Consider the following 19,439-nt stretch of genomic DNA (forward strand, 5'->3'; position numbering starts at 1 on the left):
TACTGGAGAAATGTTTGTACCGTACCTGCTCACAGCTTTATTCTCCATCTCTCCTTCACTGTCTTTCTGTAAAAGGACATTAAAGCTTTTGTTACCTTGTTAGCAGGATGACATGTTGTCTCTTTCCTGTTAGAGAATACACATTCTTAAAATAGACTCATTAAAGTTCTCATCTAATTAAAAAAATACTTGAACAAAAGTTTTTATCAGGTGTTCATCCACTGACGCAAATTAATGACTCGAATTCCGTGATAATATATGCAAAAAAACATTGTCCCTGTAAAATCCCCTCAGGAGCTTCCATAGTGTTTCATTTCCGATTTAATTCTTTTAAGATAAAACTTTCAGTGCACCTGTCTCTTTTTACCTGTAGATGTTTCCTTGAATAACTGAACACAGGCACTTTCTGTTCAAGCAACAATAGCTTTATTATACAGCAACACAAATGACCCATGAATCAACAAATGAGTCAGAGCAGCATTTCCCTCAGTTGAAGTCACAAACGTACACCTACAGCTAAATTTGACGGGATTAACCTCCCATACGGCTGTGAATCTACAGAGGGCGGTGTGTTGAAGGTGTGGAAGGTGGAGCTTTGTGGGGTTTAGTGACTGCAGAGTGATAATACGTCAGGAGGGTAAATCTACATCACCCCCATGTGTTCAGTTAGATGTCCTGCAGGTCCTTCTGGATGTCCCACAGCGTGTTGGCACTGGCTTGCAGTTGGGCCACCTCGTCATCTGTCAGGGTCATGTTGATCACACTGGCCACACCTTGGCTGTTCAGCACGCAGGGCAGACTCAGATACACCTCCTCACTGATCCCATACATGCCCTGCACACCAAGAACAACAACCTCACTGTATGTATGAGACGGTACATCTCAAAGACAGAAACAATGTCAGCATAGAAAATATCAAATGCAAAAATGTGAACTCTTATGCCTAAATTTGAAAAGGCTGAACCAACCATTTTAAATTGTAAACATCAATTTACGGATTTAATATTACTTGAACAGTTGTTTTTTTTCTTGCAAATGTGGCAGCCAGTGAACCAAATATCCTTTATATACTGTCTATAATGTATTATATTGATGTCTGTCTGTAAACTGAGCCTTGTTGCACTGAAAACCAAATTCCACTGGTTTGACACTGAGAGCTCAATATGATTTCATAAAAGTAACTAAAGAAAAGTAATCCCTTTCAAAATTGGATTTCAATCAACCTCAATTATAATCTGTTTCCGATTTTGCCTTACAAAATGAAACTTTATAAATTAAAGTTCTAATTGCAATAAATCAAAAAAGAAATATTTATGCAAAAATAAGTAACGTGAAGTGTACTTTAGTGCAACAGATTTAGACTGTACTACATAGCAACATAATGTTTTGCAGGCAAAGGTACAGTTTGTATCCATAACTTAAAGACACAGCTTTCTTCTTAAACTTATGTGAAAAGGAATCTGTGTGTGTGGGCAGCCCTTACCTTCACCATGGTGGAAACAGGATGAATCCTGTTCATGTTCCTGATGAGGCTTTCTGTCAGGTCAGCTACACTCAGACCGATGGCCCAGTTGGTGTAACCCTTCAGTTTGATCACCTCGTAGGCACTGAGAGGCACAGGACACAGCCTAAGGGCCAGTTTTCTGACAGCTTATTATTTGAATTTATTACAGCCTGTGTATTTAAATGGCGACTTTATTTTCCAGAACATTTAAAAGACGTAATAAGCCTCACTTGGTATCAAAGTAGACCATAAGTAGAAACAATGTTGTTTTTCTTAGACAAAAAATGAACAGTTATACCCTAATTTAAGGCCAAACACCTAAATGATCCTGTAATGAGTACATAAATAGGCTATAATAAGCCTTATCTTCTATCAAATTAGACCAAAACAAGAAAGTACTTGGTCTTTGATAGATAGAAAACAAGCACAGTTAGACGCTAATAGGAAACCATAAACCTAAATTATGCTGTTACTAGAAATGCATATATTGCCATATTAGACTCAAACTATATCTAGACAATACATTAAACAAAGTTACACTCTATTCAGAAACCAAATACCAGGGCTTATTAGAAGAAAAGTGGTGGTAATGTCAAATCACGTTGTCACATCTGCCGCAACTTCAGCACTATACCACATGCTTTATCGATGCTCTACTTTCACAGTTGAGACAATAACATGTAATGTTACCATCCAACCACATTTAAGCTGTCGAAGCTGCAGGACATAAGTGTAGTTATTTCCCAGTCAAATCCTTTTTAGTGGCTAGAAGCCTGTTTCCTGTTGAGCACATCTTTCACCGTCAGCACCTCTGAAAACGTCAGCACGTGTTAAACCGAAGGACTTAAGAAATCTGGCTATGTGAATGTATTTGCCCCAAAGACACAACAATTTTATCACTTTATCAACTTCCTTGTTGTTCAACTCTACATAAAAAATAAGACCATGCATTTGGTTATAGGGATGAAGAACTTATGAGTCTCACAAATTAATAAAGAAACTGAACCGACAGCTGTTTAGAGATCGCTGGATTAATAGCCACCTTAAAAAGATTTCAACTTCCGAACTGAGATGGTACTGCCCATCTTCTCTTTTATAGCATAATTGAATAATGTTACACAGTCAGTGGCAAAACATGTCCGAATTCAACACTTCTGCGTTACCCTTCACAATAAAAGCTCTACGACCTATGAATATTTCACTGAGAGGTTACACAATAAAATACATTTAAAGTCTCGCCTTAATGTAGCAAAATGTGCCACTTCTTTTTGGCATAAGCATCAATTATCTCTGCTCACTTTTTCTGTGAGGTCACTCTTGATGGGTAGCAGGCTCAGTCGTGACAAATGTAATTTACGACATTGTCATCAATACATTTTATTTAGCCTGATTATTTTTTTATTCCACTCCCAAAGCATCCATTTGCCTTTTCCCAAAACTGCCTTTGATTAATATAACAACCAAGAGAACCAAAGACCACAGAGAGTGGTCACAGTGCTTCAGAGGCACATTCAAAAGACGTAAATAAATGCTAAAGGTGGAGAAGGTGGTCATAGCAACAAAAGCAGTAAGGTAATACGGGGAATACATGGGGGTTTGTATGCTACAGTGCACAATACTGTAACGGCCAACAGGACAACGTTGTGCTCTGCACTGAAACACTGCAAAGGTTCATGGGACTGTGTTCTGAACGGCTCCTGTCTTCGGATGTTTTAACAATGATCTGTTAATGTTTATGGGTTTATGTTACCTGGGTTTAGTGTTTTGTATTGGTGTAACCCAGTGACTGTAAAAAGAAGGTGTAGTCTGTATCCTTGATGTTCCACTTCCAGGATTGCTTTGGTGCGGCAGGAAATTCCGCCAATGTATTTTCGCCAATTTTCGTTTCCTTCCGCTTTATTTTTTGTTGGAATTTTAAACTTTGGTGGATTTATGAGGTTAACTGCTCCTTAGCTCTCTGCATGGTAAAATTCCACTTTTCCACATTCCACATAGCTAGACTATCTGTCCAATCCCAGTCCAATCCCAGTTGTCTCTCGCACAACTATTTTGCAATGGCTCCTTCCGGCCCTTAGCACCACCCAGACGATTGCAATTAGTGAGGGTGCCTTCAATGTCTTTGAGTAATGGGGGAAATATCCTGCAGATTGTCACAATAATGTACTAAGTTTTGCATACTATGCTTGCTCGGTACTCACTCTGAATACCGGGTTTTAACCAGTACACTTTTTCCTGCTTCCAACGTTACATCCATTGTTACATGATGAAACTATACATATTTACAATTATGATTATTTAAAATCTAATGTTACCTGGTTTTGATAAATATTTGAGTTTATTCTAATATTATTATACATTTAGATGCGAGAACTGTGAACTAAAAATATTACTTGGAGAAGTGTTAAAAAACAAAATTGAGTTATGACCCTACTCTACAAGGCTTAAGGAAATGTGAGCAAGTGACCTCTGGCCCACCTGTCCACCACCATCTTGTGTGTTTCCATCCAATTCTCATCGTCACAGTCAGTGCCGATGTCCGGGTTTAACGTCTGCAGGTTGACTCCAGCCACGTTTGTTCCACTCCACACAGGCACTAAAACACACATGGAAACTTTCAACCTTCCTCTACACACTTCACACATCAGTTATAGTCTGCACAATCAGTTGTCAATAACATAACCCCACAAATCCTCACCACTGGTGTCTCCATGTTCTCCCAGGATCCAGCCATTGAAGCTGCTGGAGTGGATTCCCAGTTTTTCAGCCATCAGGAAGCGGAAGCGTGCAGAGTCCAAGTTGGTGCCGCTGCCAATGACACGGTGCTGGGGAAGGCCGCTCAGTTTCCAGGTTACATAAGTCAGCACATCAACTGTTGAATGAAAAGTGTTGTAAGCATTATTAGAGGGGGCCTGCTGTATGTCTGTGTGAGAGACATAATGAAGAATTGTGTGTTGGACAGTACCTGGGTTGGAAACCACAATAATGGTGCAGTCTGGGCTGTATTTGACAATCTGAGGGACGATGTGTTTGAAGATGTTGACGTTTCTCTGGACAAGGTTCAGCCTGCTCTCTCCCTCCTGCTGACGGACTCCAGCTGTCACCACTACAATGCGGGACTTTGCTGTCACAGAGTAGTCTGAAGCAGAAGTAGATTTGTCATTAAGGTTAAGTATCCTCACTTTCAGGTTCCTCTATAACACGTCTTATCTTTAGATAAGCAGAGATTGCAACACAGCTAGTAAGAATCTTGGCTATCTTTAATGCCAATAGGAAAAAAATGGCTTGGTCACAATGTTTGCCAGTTAGCCGCACCCTGCAGTGCCTGAGGTATAAACATGCCTTTGTCTGCTACTATTTTGGGGGTTTTGAGGAAGAGGCTGCCATGCTGCAGGTCCATCATCTCTCCTTTCAGCTTGTCCTCCATCACATCCACCAGGGCCAGTTCATCAGCCAGCTCCTGCACATATTAGGGAAGTTGAGAGGAACACTTCTTCCCCTCAAAGTACACTCATTCACTAATTAACATGTTTCTGTAGTTGGGGTGCCCAACCTCAATATAGAAGTTCAAGCTGGTTGTTTTAGGGACCAAAAATTATGACTGAAATAATATCTTTTTATTGCAGGATTGCCTCAATTAGATGGCTTACAATTGAAAATTCTGATAAAACAAGATGTAAATATCATTGGCAACAAATCAAATCAAATCCTGATCACAAAACATTTCTCACAGTGGGGTTAATCAACAAGGTGAAATTGTTGCTATTACTAGTGCTGTATGGACAGAAAGCAGCTGCCCAATTTCATGCGTTTAGGTAGAAAGTCCAACCTTTTGGTGACAAATGCATTTTTCTGTCCCCACACCTTAACAAGGACAGTAAAGGGATAACAGTCAGATCGGACACCAAGCGATCAGTAATAATCTGGGGGAGGATCCTGGGTATTACCTCGTCCTGTGTCACCAGCAGGCGTAAGTGTAATCTGAGCAGAGGAAAACCTGTGTGGCTCTTACCCTGAGCAGGATGCTGACAGCACAGGCCATGCCAACCTGGCCCACGCCCACCACTGTCACTTTATTCCTGGGGGGCTCAGGAGGACCACTGAACAGCGGGGTGATCAGCTTATGCAGCATTGAGGTCATGTTCAGTGCTAAAGCGTAACATTTAAAGGAGGAGGAGAAAAAGAGTGTTCCTGGTCAGAAAACATGTTGACTGCAGATGAACACAGACAACTGAGGGGAAACAGCCCTGCATTCAGAAAGCAGGCTGCATGCTCAAACTTAATAAATACTGCATTTAGGATTGCACATTTTATATTGTGAGAGGGATTACAAATGAAGCCTGGAATGTTTCTCAGCAGCACTAATGGAAGCATGTTATCCAGATCCACTACAAAGAAAATAAAAACCCTAACCCAAAGACAACACACTGACTGAACCTGGTCCCACACATTATCTTTTGGCAGAGTTCACCTTGAAGTGACAAGCAGAAAGACACAAAAAACAGCAGCAATACTTGCATTGTTTGGCGATGCTCCGAGCTGTGAGGTATAAATACCAACATGTAATCAGCATGGCAAAGGGAGCGGATACCTAAGGTGTGTTCCCATAGAGCTGTGTGTCCCCTGCATCCACAACACCTCTCACAGTCACTATTTGTGCATTCCAGACAGCTGAGGCTGGTATCCGGTCAGCTGCAGCAGTAGCACAAATCCCATGTGACTCAGGGCCGGCTCCTCTCCTCTTCCTCCACCCTCCTCTCCAAATGGAGGACGGAGCACTATAATCGGATGCCGAACTTGACTGCCTGCAGACTGTTAAAGGAGTTACTGTAATCCTTTAACACTGCCTCCATCTGCTGCTCCTGAACTATAGAACCTCGCAACTAATAGGATGCCTCTAAAGAACAACACCAAAGGACTTCTATCAAATAGAGTTTAAGAAGTATTTTACAAATGATGTTACCTGAATTCCCTCTCTTGGATAAGTGTGGTATAGTACATTCTATGGCTTTACAGAGATAATAATGCCACTGTTAAATAACAACATGGATACATCTGAATAATGTATGATCTAGTTGCCACTGCATTTTTAGTACAGTGCACATGCGGGAATTATTTTTACTTTATGCTGCATACTATAGATGTTGTAAAACAACTGTTGTATTGCAAGAGATTACTGATTTAAATTAAATAAAACATGTTATTGTGAACCAAGACATCGATCTCACTTTTATCCTCCATCTCTGAAGGAGGATAAAAGTCTCATTGAAAGTGCACTGTCCATTCATTTTGGACACGACAGCTGTTGTGTAGCAGCATGTAGAATGTTTGTATGTGACGGAGAAAGTTAAGTCATCCTTGAACTTAAACACAGACAGTGCTCTATACAGATGACAGACAACAAATAAAGCCCTTGAAAACTGCAGTTTCAGTATGACCACTGTAAGCACAATACGTTGTGTGATTATGTTTTAATATGAGAAAACATCCCTTTTTTAGGGTAATTTGAGCCACAAGGTCCCAGATAAAAACTACACCTAAATGAAACCACCTACATGAAAGATACTTTTCTTAAATGACTATACTAAAATCTATTTATCTTTAGTACATTTGTGTTCTTAATTTCTTTTAGAAAGCGACTTTTAATGGTTCAGATGGTGGTTGTCTGAGAGTACTTGGTGATAAACAGTCAACCTGGAAGCAGTCACATGTAATGATGAAAAATATGTATGTAGATCTACTCTATGGTAGATAAATAGATATAATTTGCAATTCTACAAAGGCTGAAAAGCACAAAAACCTAAAATCTGCACAGAGAGCAGGAAGAAAACACTGAAAAAATGTAACTGTCACTTTATAAACGCTTGGACAAAATAACTTTCTCCAGTTAAGACACCACAAACCAAATCCAACCAAATCCAATCTACAGTATGTTCCTCCTGCAGATATTTTAAATTTCCACTTAAAAAAAGCATGGCTGTTCACCTGTTGTCAGGAGGGTCCAAGTACTCTGAGTGCAGGTCTTTGTCCTTTCTCCAACACTTCAATAAGAGCTACCCTTGGTTTGTTGTTCTGTGTGCCTGCTCCCCTTCCTGTTGTGCCGCCGGGCTGCAGCCTACTGGATTTAATAGACTAAGCCTCTCCATCCCCAACAAAGTCTCAGTTTGGCATTCTAAGGGTCACCTCAGTTAACTGGTACTTATTCACCAACAACAATGCACATTTCCTGTTGAATGATAAAAAAAGAAAGCTAGTTAAAATGGTTGCACATACCACAATGCCATTATAATGAACTTTACTTTTCATACTCAATGTTACACTTCATCCGGAGTTGCAATTAAGCACCTGCTTCCTAGCCTCTCTGCACTGATTATGGTCAACATGGAAAGCCTCTGCAGCGCTTTGGCCGAGCTCACATGAAAATGACTCCAGTACGTTAGAGCCAGGGAGCTGCTGGGGGCCTCAGAAAAGATGGTGTGTCTTTTTGGCAGTGTTACCACAGACAACAGATTTCACTCATTTACTCACGGTGTCCTCAAGACGCTCAGTCTTGAGTCACACTGACTGCTGAGATGCATTTCTAGTAAAGCACACACACACACACACACACCTTTGAGCCAGTAGGAGAATCACTGTTGAAAGGACAACCACTTCAGGGAAAAACAAAGGATAAACAGACAAGACAGACATCTGGTAAGCGGTGAAGGGAAGCAACCCTTAAGATAGGTTAGCCTTGGAAAGAATGCACATTGGCTACTAGTATTTCTTTAGATGATCAGCCAGACATGTCCATCTCAGAATATTAAAAAGTCCCTTACTAACCTGCTGACTAAAAGTTTTAAGAAAGTTTTCCTGCCAGTTATGCTTATTTTGAAGTAGTATGTCTACTTTACAGGCTACACTCAGGAACTGCCAACATACAACGGAATTGGTGTCGGGAGGTAAAAAATGGTGTCAGAACATCTCTAAATAGGACTATATTTGATTAGGGTCTCAATTTAGCTGAATTAGGATTTCAGAGGCTGTTCTGAATCCAAAAGAATACAGGAAACATTGTAATTTCACGGTGTTAAAAACATTCATGCTGTAGGACACCAGGTAAGGCCACAGCAATTTGTGTGTGTTCTGTTAGTATTTAACTTAAAGACGTAGGGGATCTGGCACATCCACACAAATCAGCTCTTCTTTGCTTTCCGTGTGTGCACTCAATCTCTCTCTACATTGCAAGACTATTATGATTACTTGGGGAAATGGTTGGTGGCAACATAAATTGGTTAAAACGTGCAAAAATACTGGTATTGCCCAGCCACCACTACAGAAGACAAAGATAAATATCTGGTAAGAGCCACGTTTATTTTATGATACACTGCCTACATTATCATAAACAGATTAAAAATCCTTACCCACATAACCCCTGGCATTTCTGTGCATTAGAGCTGCCTGATGATGAATCACTTGTGTAAAGTCAGCAAGGTTCAAATTAAGGTACAGTATCACTTTCACGTATTACATATTGCTTTCAAATGTTACCTTAAATGTGCTATAAAAAAGTGGAACACATCATTTTAGAAAAATATCAAAATAGAAAATAAGATGCCCCAGAAATCTTCCCAGCCCCAACATCACCTCCAGAGAATGCATCCTCCCTCCCAGCAGGTTAACAACCCTTTTGAGAGTTTCATGCAGTCTCTTAATTGTGGTATTTTCTCAGGCAGAAGTAGTCAAGACAAGAGTTGTTATGGTAATAAATTGATTTACTGTCCCAAAAGGACGAACTTTCTTCATGTCTTCTTTGCAGTCAATGAGGTGAGCTATGTGGGTGCACTGCAACAGCCAATCCTGCACATAGGACTGAAGGATTAGAAATCTAATAAACAAAACAAAAGAAGCACAACAGAGCACTACAACCCAAAGCATGTAAACTCAAATGGGCACACTGGCAGGGCTGGAGAACCAATAATCTATGATCCAACACTGAGATTTTTTGTTTACTTAAGGAGGAACTGCCAAATAAGTGGTAGATAGTTAATACTACAAAAACTGTTTCATTAACAATTTCGTTTGTAAATTGATAAGGGTGTTGTTTCAAGATTATTAAATGTTCCTCTTCAATCCACCAACAGTAGAAATCATGATAACAAGACAGTAACCAGAATTATAATTTTAGTCATAATCATAGAGCCCCATTTACAATGATTCGAGCAGTGATAAGCCACTGAAAAACGATTTTTATATCTCAACCTGACCGTGGGCGGATTTTCCTCATGCAGTGATGCAACGTGATTACACCATGTGTCTCCTCCCAGCACAGACCACATTAAAAAGTTGTATTGACCTGAGCACCATAGAAATAATGAATCACTCTACCTAACTCTATAGCTACAGAGCAAATTTGGAAATTCAGACAGAAACACATTTAACATTCTGCTATTGGTAATAGCACTGCTTTGTGCTCGAAAATGGGAGGGCACTACGTGCTAAGAGTGTCCAGGCACTTCACCATCAGAAAAAAACCTGGCACAGAGAGTTATAAACTACAGTATGACTTTCAAAAACTACAACCATGCATGGATAAACTGGCCTCTCCATTCTGCACTCGTTTCTACATACCACGTTAAATACACACAAAGACACAAACAATTCACAGATTAAAATCAACATTAAAATGAGTCTCTTCTGACTGCCATAAAACAGTGTTATCCAGAAGCTACGGGTTCCTCTTGTGGTGGGAGGAAGAAAGTTTATCGTTCCAATTAAATCTGTAACGTCTGTCCAACCATGTGGGGCAAGATGATGTGAGCCAAGATTACTGCTTGAGTTGTTGGTGTGCTGCGGTAGGGAGGTGGTGTGGGCACTGCTAGAGACGGCTGGGGGGTCTTTACTTGTCGGTGCCCTCTGTAGCACCGGCACTGCTGCCGATGCCCAGGTAGGTGGCTGCGTTGTTCACAGCGCCCTGAAGGGGGACAATGGCGTTGTCGAGGAGGCCTTTGAGGGTGTTGATTTTATCGGCATCCAGGCTCTGGTAGACATAGAAGAGAGAACCACACACCACGACAAGGAGCAGGAGCTTGAGCAACATAGACAAGGAGCCTCGTCGGGCTGGCGCTTTGCTTGAAGAGACGGAGCTGCCCACTCTGGAGAAAGACTCAGAGTAGGAGCGGGTGTCAGTGTGGGTGCTGTGCTGCACACGGGACTCATCCAGCCAGTATTCACTTGGTTTTAAAGGTCGACCAGCTGCCCCTCGGATCGGACGCCTGCAAGTCGCACTGATTGGGGATAAAACAAAAACAAACGTTCAGGCTAGACACACAAAAAACCTTTTGGTTAACATTCTGAACTACTTGATTGTCTTACCTCATGCCTGTTGGTGTGCTTATTTCATTGGCAAGAATATCTTCAACAACACTATCGCTGGCCTTCTTAGGGGTTTGTCCAGTAATAATTTCGTCCACCACCTGCCAGAGTAATAAAAACAGTGTTAATGCAAACTTAAAATATATTCCTATCAACAAGATTGGAAATTGACATTTTTCCATTTCCAATCTTACCTTGGTTTGCCGTCTGCTGCTGGTTCTGACGGTAACTGGGGTTTTCCCTCTGCTCCTCACAGGCTTCTCCACGACAGGCACTGGCTCAGGGGCAGCAATCTCCTCTGAAAAACACATGGAGTATGAGAAAAACTGTCAAACACTGCAATATCAGTACAGTAATGAGCCTTTTTCCAACATTAAACAGGGAAATTGCTGGGCAACTTTTCTTAATAATAAAAAAAAAAAAAACTGTTTTAAGCACTGACTAGAAAAAAACGGACATATTCATATTTTGTCTTGGTAAGAGATTTGTAGTCAGAGCTCACCATCTTCCTTGTCACTGTACTGGTCAGAATTTGTGTTGCCATTCTGGTTACTGTCTGCCTTGGGGAGAACCGTGACGTCTGTAGGAGCTTCAGGTTCAGCTGGAGGCTGATCCAAAAGCTTCTGCAGCTTCTTCTCATACAATTTACGGGTAGTGGCTGAATAGAGGGAAGAAGGGGCAAAAAGGGGAAAATTACATAATACATTGCAATTACCTCATGAGGGATAAATACATTTGAGTTCAATTAAGTCATCATTTTATATTTTAACATGTTTACATGAACACAAACAGCACTGATTCAGTGACCAATATTTGCAAATATCTATTGGTCCGTAAGCTGGCCAGAATTCCGAAAAAAGGGCTCCAAGGACTCACCAACAATGGGTCCTGAGTCCACACCATGTTTGGCCAGCTGCTGTTTAAGATCTTCATCAGTGAGATCTGTCACCTCCACTTCCTCTGTGCGGGGCTTGTCTGTCTTTTTGGTAGCTTTCTGCAAAAAAAATTAAGTTACAAATCATACAACATACAGACGACCACAGCCATACACCATAGTTATCCACGAACAACCAAAACTTACTCTTCCAGATCGACTTTTGTTGGACACCACGGGAGCAGGTAACTCTTCGTCGCTGGAGAAGGTGTCTGCAGGCGGACTCTTCTTATTATTCAGAATGGTTAAGTTTTTCAGATACAGCTGCACATACACTTCCTTTTTATGCTCTCCGCTGGGAAGTGGCACATTGTTGACTGTGAGCTCATTCTTCAGCTTATCTTTCGTGAGAACCGACGGATCTTCGAGAAATTCTGCCATGCTTAACTTTTTTTTTTTTTTAGCTATCGTTCACTCTGCAGCTAAAAACAACAACACCGGGAACGTGACCGAATAGCGCTGTTGTCAAACACGACTGGCGCCTAATCGCCGCCAATTCAGCTAGCAGCACAGGAGTGGTTTACCAAATAAATGCACAGTTTTACTTTTTAGCCTGGTGGCTAGAATATTGACAGATAGATTTGATTTTTCGCAAACAAATACGGGCGCGTGCTTTTAACAGAAACAATGCAAACAATATGAATTTACTAGCTGTAATATGGTTAAATTAGCTTAGCTTCAAACCGGTCCTCTTGCTTCTGTCTGTCCGCGTTCGAAACAGTGCCAAACAACAACCAGCCCCGCTATTGGATGGAAGACCCCAGTAAGCTCCGCTCTGATTGGTTTGCTATGAATGGAACGCTCGAAGGCCACCGCCACAAAGAAACAGCAGGCCGTGTGTTTCTGAGTACGGCATTGCATTAACCCTGAACACGATATTTCTACTATTATTTGAAATTACTGTTGTTTTCGACATTATTGTTTCAAATAAGTAGACAAATGCCAGTTTATATTAATAAGTTAAGTCGCACTGATTGATAAGAGAACAATGTTATTGGCGATGTAATAGCAATGGCTGTTGTTCACGTATATACACACAGCTGCAGTTTCAGTCTGTGTAGCATGTTTGTAGCATAAATTAATGGTTAATAACGGTTAGCAGTTAATAGCAATAACTATAGTGTCACCAATGGTTTTCATATTAGCATACAAAATGTGGCAGAATGTGAATGTTTAGCCATTTAGATGAAGTCTGCCTCTGTAACAGAAGAGGGCAGCAGGAGCCACATTATTAAAAAAACAAACAATACATGGGTTTATTTTATGTTTCATTTTGTTTAATATTGCAGTGACTTGGCTTCTCTAAAACTTTTCCTGAGGCCGTTTCAGAGTTGAGAAGCAACAACAACTTCAGCACAAAAACCATTTATTTTCAATAAATCTTGACCTGGTAGCAGGTAGATGTGTCTGCACAGAAGTGGTCAGACAGTCTTACTTGTCAAGATTGAATTGATAAAATCAAGGACACAAGGAGGTGACACAATAGTCGGTTTCTTCCAGTCTCCATCAACACACATACAAACTTTACCTTCTCCAATGTGAGGACTTGCTGCTTCTGTCTGTTTTCGTTTCAGCTGATCCAGAATAGAATTGAAAATCTTTCTTCTCACCTACAAAGCTCTTCATGGTCGGGCACCATCTTATCTTAAAGAGCTCATAGTACCTTACTACCCCACCAGAGCACTACACTCCCAGAATGCAGGGTTAGTTGTGGTTCCTAGAGTCTATGCAACCACATCCCATTAATGCATGCTACTAACTCAACTTCTTTTTCCTTTTCCCGGAGGCTTGTGCTCTCTCTGCCCTCTCCTCTCTTCTCCTATCGCTTCCTGCAGGTGTTTTTAGCTCTGGAGCTGTGCAGTCCGGATCTGTGGTTGGAGTCACCTGCTGCCTCCATGTTCCTTCTGGGCACCCTCTGCTGCAATTCTCCATGTGTCTGTCTGTCTGTCTGTCTGTCTGTTTCTCTCTCTCTCTCTCTCTTTCTCTTCATCTCACCCTCAACCGATCGAAGCAGATAACCCTGAGCCATGGTTCTGCTCGAGGTTTCCGCCTCTCAAATGGAAGTTTTTCCTTGCCTCTGTTTCCTAGTGCTTGCTCTGTGTGGGAACTGTTTGGTTTCTGTAAATAACATTACAGAGTACGGTCTAGACCTGCTCTTTTATGAAAGGCGCAATGAGATAACTGTTCTGTTAACTATGTAAATAAAATTGAATTGAATTGAACTGAAGTTTTATTTTATTGAAAATGTAATATCTTTGGATTTTAGAAACTTTTGGACATAAGAAGACATTTAAGAAAACGTCAACGTGGGCATTTTGTTGTAGCCTGATAATATGATTTGAATTTTTTTTCACCTTATTGAATTGCTGAACATATGAAATGTGGGTACTAGGCTAATTCAGATGTCTGGAGCCAAGCAAACAATTGACAGAGGAATCAATAAGGAAAAATCACAAGTTGCACTCCTACACACTAGCACACAGATGTGGCAGTGTTTGACCAACTCCTGCCTTTCTTGGGTCTCTGGGCATGCTGGTCTCTAACCCTGTGGTGAGGCCTCCTGTCGTGGCGACAGTGGTTTGAGGTGGCACCGTGGCTCCCCACCTGTCCTTCAGACCGGCCTCTCTGGGGCTTTTTGGGATGCTGCTGTAAAAACCAAGCAATTGATCTCCAACTCGGCTCCGAACCACACTAAAAGACAGCACTTCAAGTATAGTTCAGCTTTTCCATAGTGCATTTGCCAATGAGGTGTAAGCATAAAAAATGTCGAGCCCTTGAGAAACACCTCTTAAGCTTTCTATGTATGTAATTTATACAGAAAATAAGGCATGGGCCAAGAATCATAGAGAGTGCCTCTTTAAGCATAACAGTCATGGCCTCTGAAAAATGATCAAAGCTCACCCTTTAATCGTCAACATTCATATTTTCAGAATGAATTCATTTAAAATGGAACAGTTCCACTTGATGTGGAACAGTCAGTTTAATCGACGACATTTCTTGACAGATTATTGTGAAATAAATCTAGAGAACAAATTAAACAACTGGCAAAAACAAAAAGTAATGTACTGTATGCGAAAATTAAGGCCTAATTGCTTTTACTTAAAGAAAGTTCTGTTGAATTACTTAGTGTTTGGAAAAGACTGCACATGTCAAACTAAAACATCCATGTTCTAAAAGTAGATTTCTGATCACTTAGAAAAATGTTAAACACAGACTCCTTGGTCGAGTTTATCTTGGATTTTAAACCTTTCTAAATCCCAATTGAGCCAACCACAGAAGTAGCTTAGGAAAAGTCAACCTTTACCACCCAGAGGATGTCTGATCCAATTCCACTGACAGAACAAAACACAAACTTACCGTAGTCATACCTAGTTATGAAATCTTAGCACAATGTACAGTATGATCACAGCCCTCATCAGCTCATGTGCACACATCTGTTGATTGCTCCATATTTACAAAATAAACAGTCGGCTGTACAAAAAATGTGTTTTGCAAAGGTGTATTTTCACACTTAAGTTTTTTTACATTACAGGAGCATTTCGTTGTACCATGAAAAAAGGGTGAGTTTTCCTTCACTAATCTATCACAACAATCTATAATCCTCAGAGGATGTTATTATGCAGTGCCAAACTAATTAAAAACAAGTCCTGGGCAGTATCCTGTGCAAAAAGGAGGGTAGGATGCAGGCAACGGAAGCAGTGCATTTCACAGAAGCTGAGATTTGTGTGTCCTGGCTTAGAAACAGCCATCAAGAAGTGATCACACATTATATTTTCATCTGTCAACAATCCAAACTCTACTTAAAGGACACATGCTTAGTTGTAGACATTTCTGTCAGAAGGAAAAATGAGACTCACTCTTTGGCCCTTGTTGATGGCCATTTGGCCACCTGCCTATTTGTATCACAAGTACTCCATATATTTGCATTACTATTATGATTTGGGCATTTCCCGTTTTATTTGGCCATTGAGTACAGAGGCACACTTCCTCATGTCCTCACTGAACTTATTAAATGCGCAAACATTACTGTGTGTAAACCTTCATGTAGTGAATGAAGAATTTCCATTAAGTCTCCACAGTGAGGCAGCCATGGGATGCAATGTTGGATTATCTGGAAGAAAACTTAATGTAGGTCATCCATCTCCTCAAAACGTAATGCACTAACATGCAAGGATCAAGACAAATTTGATCTGTTAGAATCATTGAAAGTGCCTCTTCTGCTACTGCAAATGCATAACAACGCAATAGAACTTCACTGTGATGTGGAACTTTTATCCACTTCCCAAGATCATGGATCCTGTGTGCATGGCTAAAGCTGCTATGATCAACAATTTCAATATTAACAATACACCAAAAGATTATGTGTTATGTGAAATGGGTCAGTTCTAGTGACAAATCCACACAAAAGTATCACTGGTCATTTTCAGCCCCATAGGCAGCTGTTGTCAGTGAAACAGCTCTGTAAACTATCTCTTCAGCACCAAACAGCACACAGACAAAGGTAGCAACAACTTGGTGAGCAAAGTGAAACATTTAGCTAGACATTTCCCTCAGAAATTAAAAAAGAGAATGAATACTAGACTTTGATTCATCTGGTGGCCAGATACACAACTCCAAATCAATGCTAATGTTGTCCATGTCCACATCTGCTGGATGTGTAATGTGCAACTGTTTGCTGACAAGTTCCCCAAATAAACTTTATAAGGTGATGTTAAAGTTGTGTTTTTTAGCTTGTTTCTGCTGCACCCAAGTGGCTAAATTACCAGTTAACGCAGTTTAAAGGGAGCATGTGCTAGTGAGCTACACAGTCACCAGGCTTGCCCCAAAAGAACTGTATCCACTGTTCCTGAGTGCAGACCTGGTTGCCCCATGACTAGGGATTCAGGAACATTGAACCGTTAAGGGAATTTGTTTCTGCCAACCCGACCAGCAAAGTGACAATGTTGCACAGTGCAACATAGTGTCAACACACTGTAAAGATACTTAAACATTCTAGAAACCACATATTTGACTTTACTCATGGTTCATCACCAGGTTGGCCTTTTTTTTTAACGAGCCTGACATGGCTGAACCAAAAGGCCGGTGGCCCACAACTAAAAGAGAAGGCACCTTATATAGGGGACTGCCAGACTCCTGAGTTAACAGGAAAGAAATATTTCCGTGCTCAACTTGGCTGAAGTTTTCAACAGACCTGCCTCTGCTTAGTTTTTCTGTACGCATGGCTGAACGCTGGTACCAGACCACTATGGGAAGCGCCAAAGACTTCTCTCCTGTGATGTGTCGGTTGTGACACCACCTTGCCCCTTAACTGTTTCCTCTCTTTCTTGGATGGCCGGGCTCTGAGCTCACAGCCCTCACTCAAGCAAGGAGTCACCATTCAGAAGTGTTATCATTAACCATACCTAATGAATGAGAAGTAGACAGTCAACAGAGACTCAGTGGCACTCCTGGGTGCAAGTGCCAGATCAGGGTACATGCCAACAGCTTAGTGCATTCAGCATTTTATTGCAATCGTTGGCAGGACTCGAGCTCAATTTTCAATTAAGTACCAAAAAAGAAAAGGGAATGGCTTATATAAAAGCTGACAACAAAAGAGCTCTTTGGAGACCTTTGTGTGAGGTGCTTCCATGGACTGACATGACTGTTTATAATTTCCTTACTGGTGGATTTGAGGTCCTTCTGGTGTCAAGTTATTTTAAGTAATAGCTCTCTGCTCTGTTTCTACTGCAGCCAGGACACATTCCCAAAAACCTGGTACTTCAAGCTGATATGATCTTATTTATTTAATCTTGAAAACTGAAACTTTTAGGCCTCAAAGTGCCATGCCGCCTGAATGGACAGCTTCTTTGCTGGATCTACATCAGAACTATTTGGTCAGTGGACGAGTAGGTGCACTATGTGGAAAAGCACTTGTCGTCTTGTTTACTGTCCTTCCAGGAGGTGGTCTGGATGGTTCGGCTCTTGTAGCAACTCATAGTTTTGGGCAGTAAAACGCCTGGGGGCCTATCGATGCTCTGAAGCCTCACAGAGTGGTTAATCCGTGCCAGCGGTGAAGGACAAATGTGCCAAAGTCTGCTGGGTTTGGCTCTTTTCTCACCCCCTGGCTTCCAACACCGATGTATCCAGCTGAGGTACAATAATTTGACACCTCTTAAGCAGCTGGACCCTTTAGCATGACAACCGCTGCTTTGTTTTATATTTCTGCATATTTTGAACGCAATCAAAAATTACAGTCAGCAACATCTAAACTGTGTTTTTATCCACTTTGGGCTTTTGCCCCTCCATGCCCCCTCCAATCTCCTTTATCCCTGCCTTCCCCGTGTGGGATTTAACATTCACTTTGTGGTAACCTTGCTAAGTTATCAATTTTTTTCAATGTTCTCTCACACTGAATAAAGGCTTGTTTCTCTATGCCTGCTTGTTACGACTTCAAGGACAGCTCCCTCCATCTGGCATTAAGTATTCCTGGTGCCAGTGTCGGGTTAACTGACACTCTTGCACTTAAACTAATGGCAGCAAGCAGTCATCTCCCATGAGGTGCTCACCTTGGAAAAAATCACCCAGCTCCCTCATCCTCAATCATAGTGGTGCTCTCGCCACCCACTGAATGAAACCATGGGCATGAAAAGAGGGATTGTTTCACTATTCAGGCATACAGTATATGAGGGCAAATGAAAACATGTAATACGCATGTCCTGCCTTGGATTTGCCCTCCTTCTGAGTTCAATGAGACATAGAGAAGTGGGAAGAGAAGAACAGCACGCAAACATAAAAAGACAGAGTCAGCAAATCGTCAAAAAGTTACTTTCATTAGGATGGAAACAGGCAACCTGATTTCTTTAGATAATGAAACAGAAATAGTCATGCATTTACATTCAGACACTTAAAATAATAGTTATGAGAAATGTAGATCTAGACTAAAAAGTAGACAACTAGATTTACAGTAGTTCTATCAAAGGGAGCTCACAAATTTAGTGTGTGGACAATTTTTCTTTCCCGATTTTCTGCCTACATCTGCACTTTAAGTCTTATTCAAGACATCAGGCTTTACAAACTTACAGACTAAATAGTCTATTGTTAATTAGAGTCAAAAGATCAGAAGAAAGTGTCAATTACAATTTATATCTAGTCTAAGAAATGAGATACACTGGCAGTGTATGTTGATTTTGTCACCGCTCTACACTGCTGGTTAGCTGAAATGACTACAATGTCTCTTCTTGGATTCCCCAGGACCTGCCTTCTTGTTTGGCCAGATTCTACCAAGGACACTGTCCTTTGGATATATACTACTTCCATCCTCGTAAGCTGTTAACACAAATATCTTGTGCAGGTGAGACCAGGGAAAAGAGAAGCACCTCACAGATCACAGGAGTGCAGCATCACCACCCGTCCTCCTCTGAACTCCCTTGTCAATGGAAACCTAAACAGCTTTTTAAGAATGAAGAGGTTTTTCAGTTTGTTGCTAAATATAGGCCAGCCCGGTGGGAGGTGGCAGGTTCCAGAGCCATTTTCAACAAAGATGAGCCCCAGATCCTGCCCAGGGCCCAGCGGGTGGTGACTGCCGGTGGTCCGCCTTTCTCTTATGCACCGGCTCTTAAGTAAACACAACAATCCTGCGGTCAGCTACAGCATGGCAGCGGGCGAAAGGAC

General features: G+C 41.2%; 2 protein-coding genes across 4 annotated transcripts; both read right to left on the reverse strand.

Annotated features, from left to right (window-relative positions):
- Positions 1-403: 403 nt before the first annotated feature.
- On the reverse strand, positions 404-7,746 carry LOC117949443 (L-lactate dehydrogenase C chain). Of its 3 annotated transcripts, none has more exons than XM_034879745.1 (8): positions 7,487-7,746; positions 5,514-5,650; positions 4,844-4,961; positions 4,467-4,640; positions 4,200-4,373; positions 3,980-4,097; positions 1,484-1,607; positions 404-834 (listed from the first exon to the last, which is right to left on the reverse strand). In XM_034879745.1, exons 2-8 carry the CDS (start codon positions 5,640-5,642, stop codon positions 667-669), a joined length of 1,005 nt encoding a protein of 334 aa, XP_034735636.1. In that variant the 5' UTR covers positions 5,643-5,650; positions 7,487-7,746; the 3' UTR covers positions 404-666. The 3 variants fall into 3 exon arrangements, with proteins under 3 accessions (XP_034735636.1, XP_034735635.1, XP_034735637.1); XM_034879744.1 differs by lacking the exon at positions 7,487-7,746 and adding an exon at positions 6,020-6,280; XM_034879746.1 differs by lacking the exon at positions 7,487-7,746 and adding an exon at positions 6,093-6,264.
- Positions 7,747-8,835: 1,089 nt separating this feature from the next.
- Positions 8,836-12,539, reverse strand: tmpob (thymopoietin b). The gene is made up of 6 exons (XM_034879743.1): positions 11,937-12,539; positions 11,732-11,849; positions 11,358-11,513; positions 11,050-11,153; positions 10,856-10,956; positions 8,836-10,767 (listed from the first exon to the last, which is right to left on the reverse strand). The coding sequence occupies exons 1-6, from the start codon at positions 12,168-12,170 to the stop codon at positions 10,380-10,382; spliced, it is 1,101 nt and encodes a 366-aa protein (XP_034735634.1). The 5' UTR covers positions 12,171-12,539; the 3' UTR covers positions 8,836-10,379.
- Between the last annotated feature and the right edge of the window lie 6,900 nt (positions 12,540-19,439).

Source organism: Etheostoma cragini, chromosome 8, assembly GCF_013103735.1.
Source record: "Etheostoma cragini isolate CJK2018 chromosome 8, CSU_Ecrag_1.0, whole genome shotgun sequence".
Taxonomy (NCBI): Eukaryota; Metazoa; Chordata; class Actinopteri; order Perciformes; family Percidae; genus Etheostoma; species Etheostoma cragini.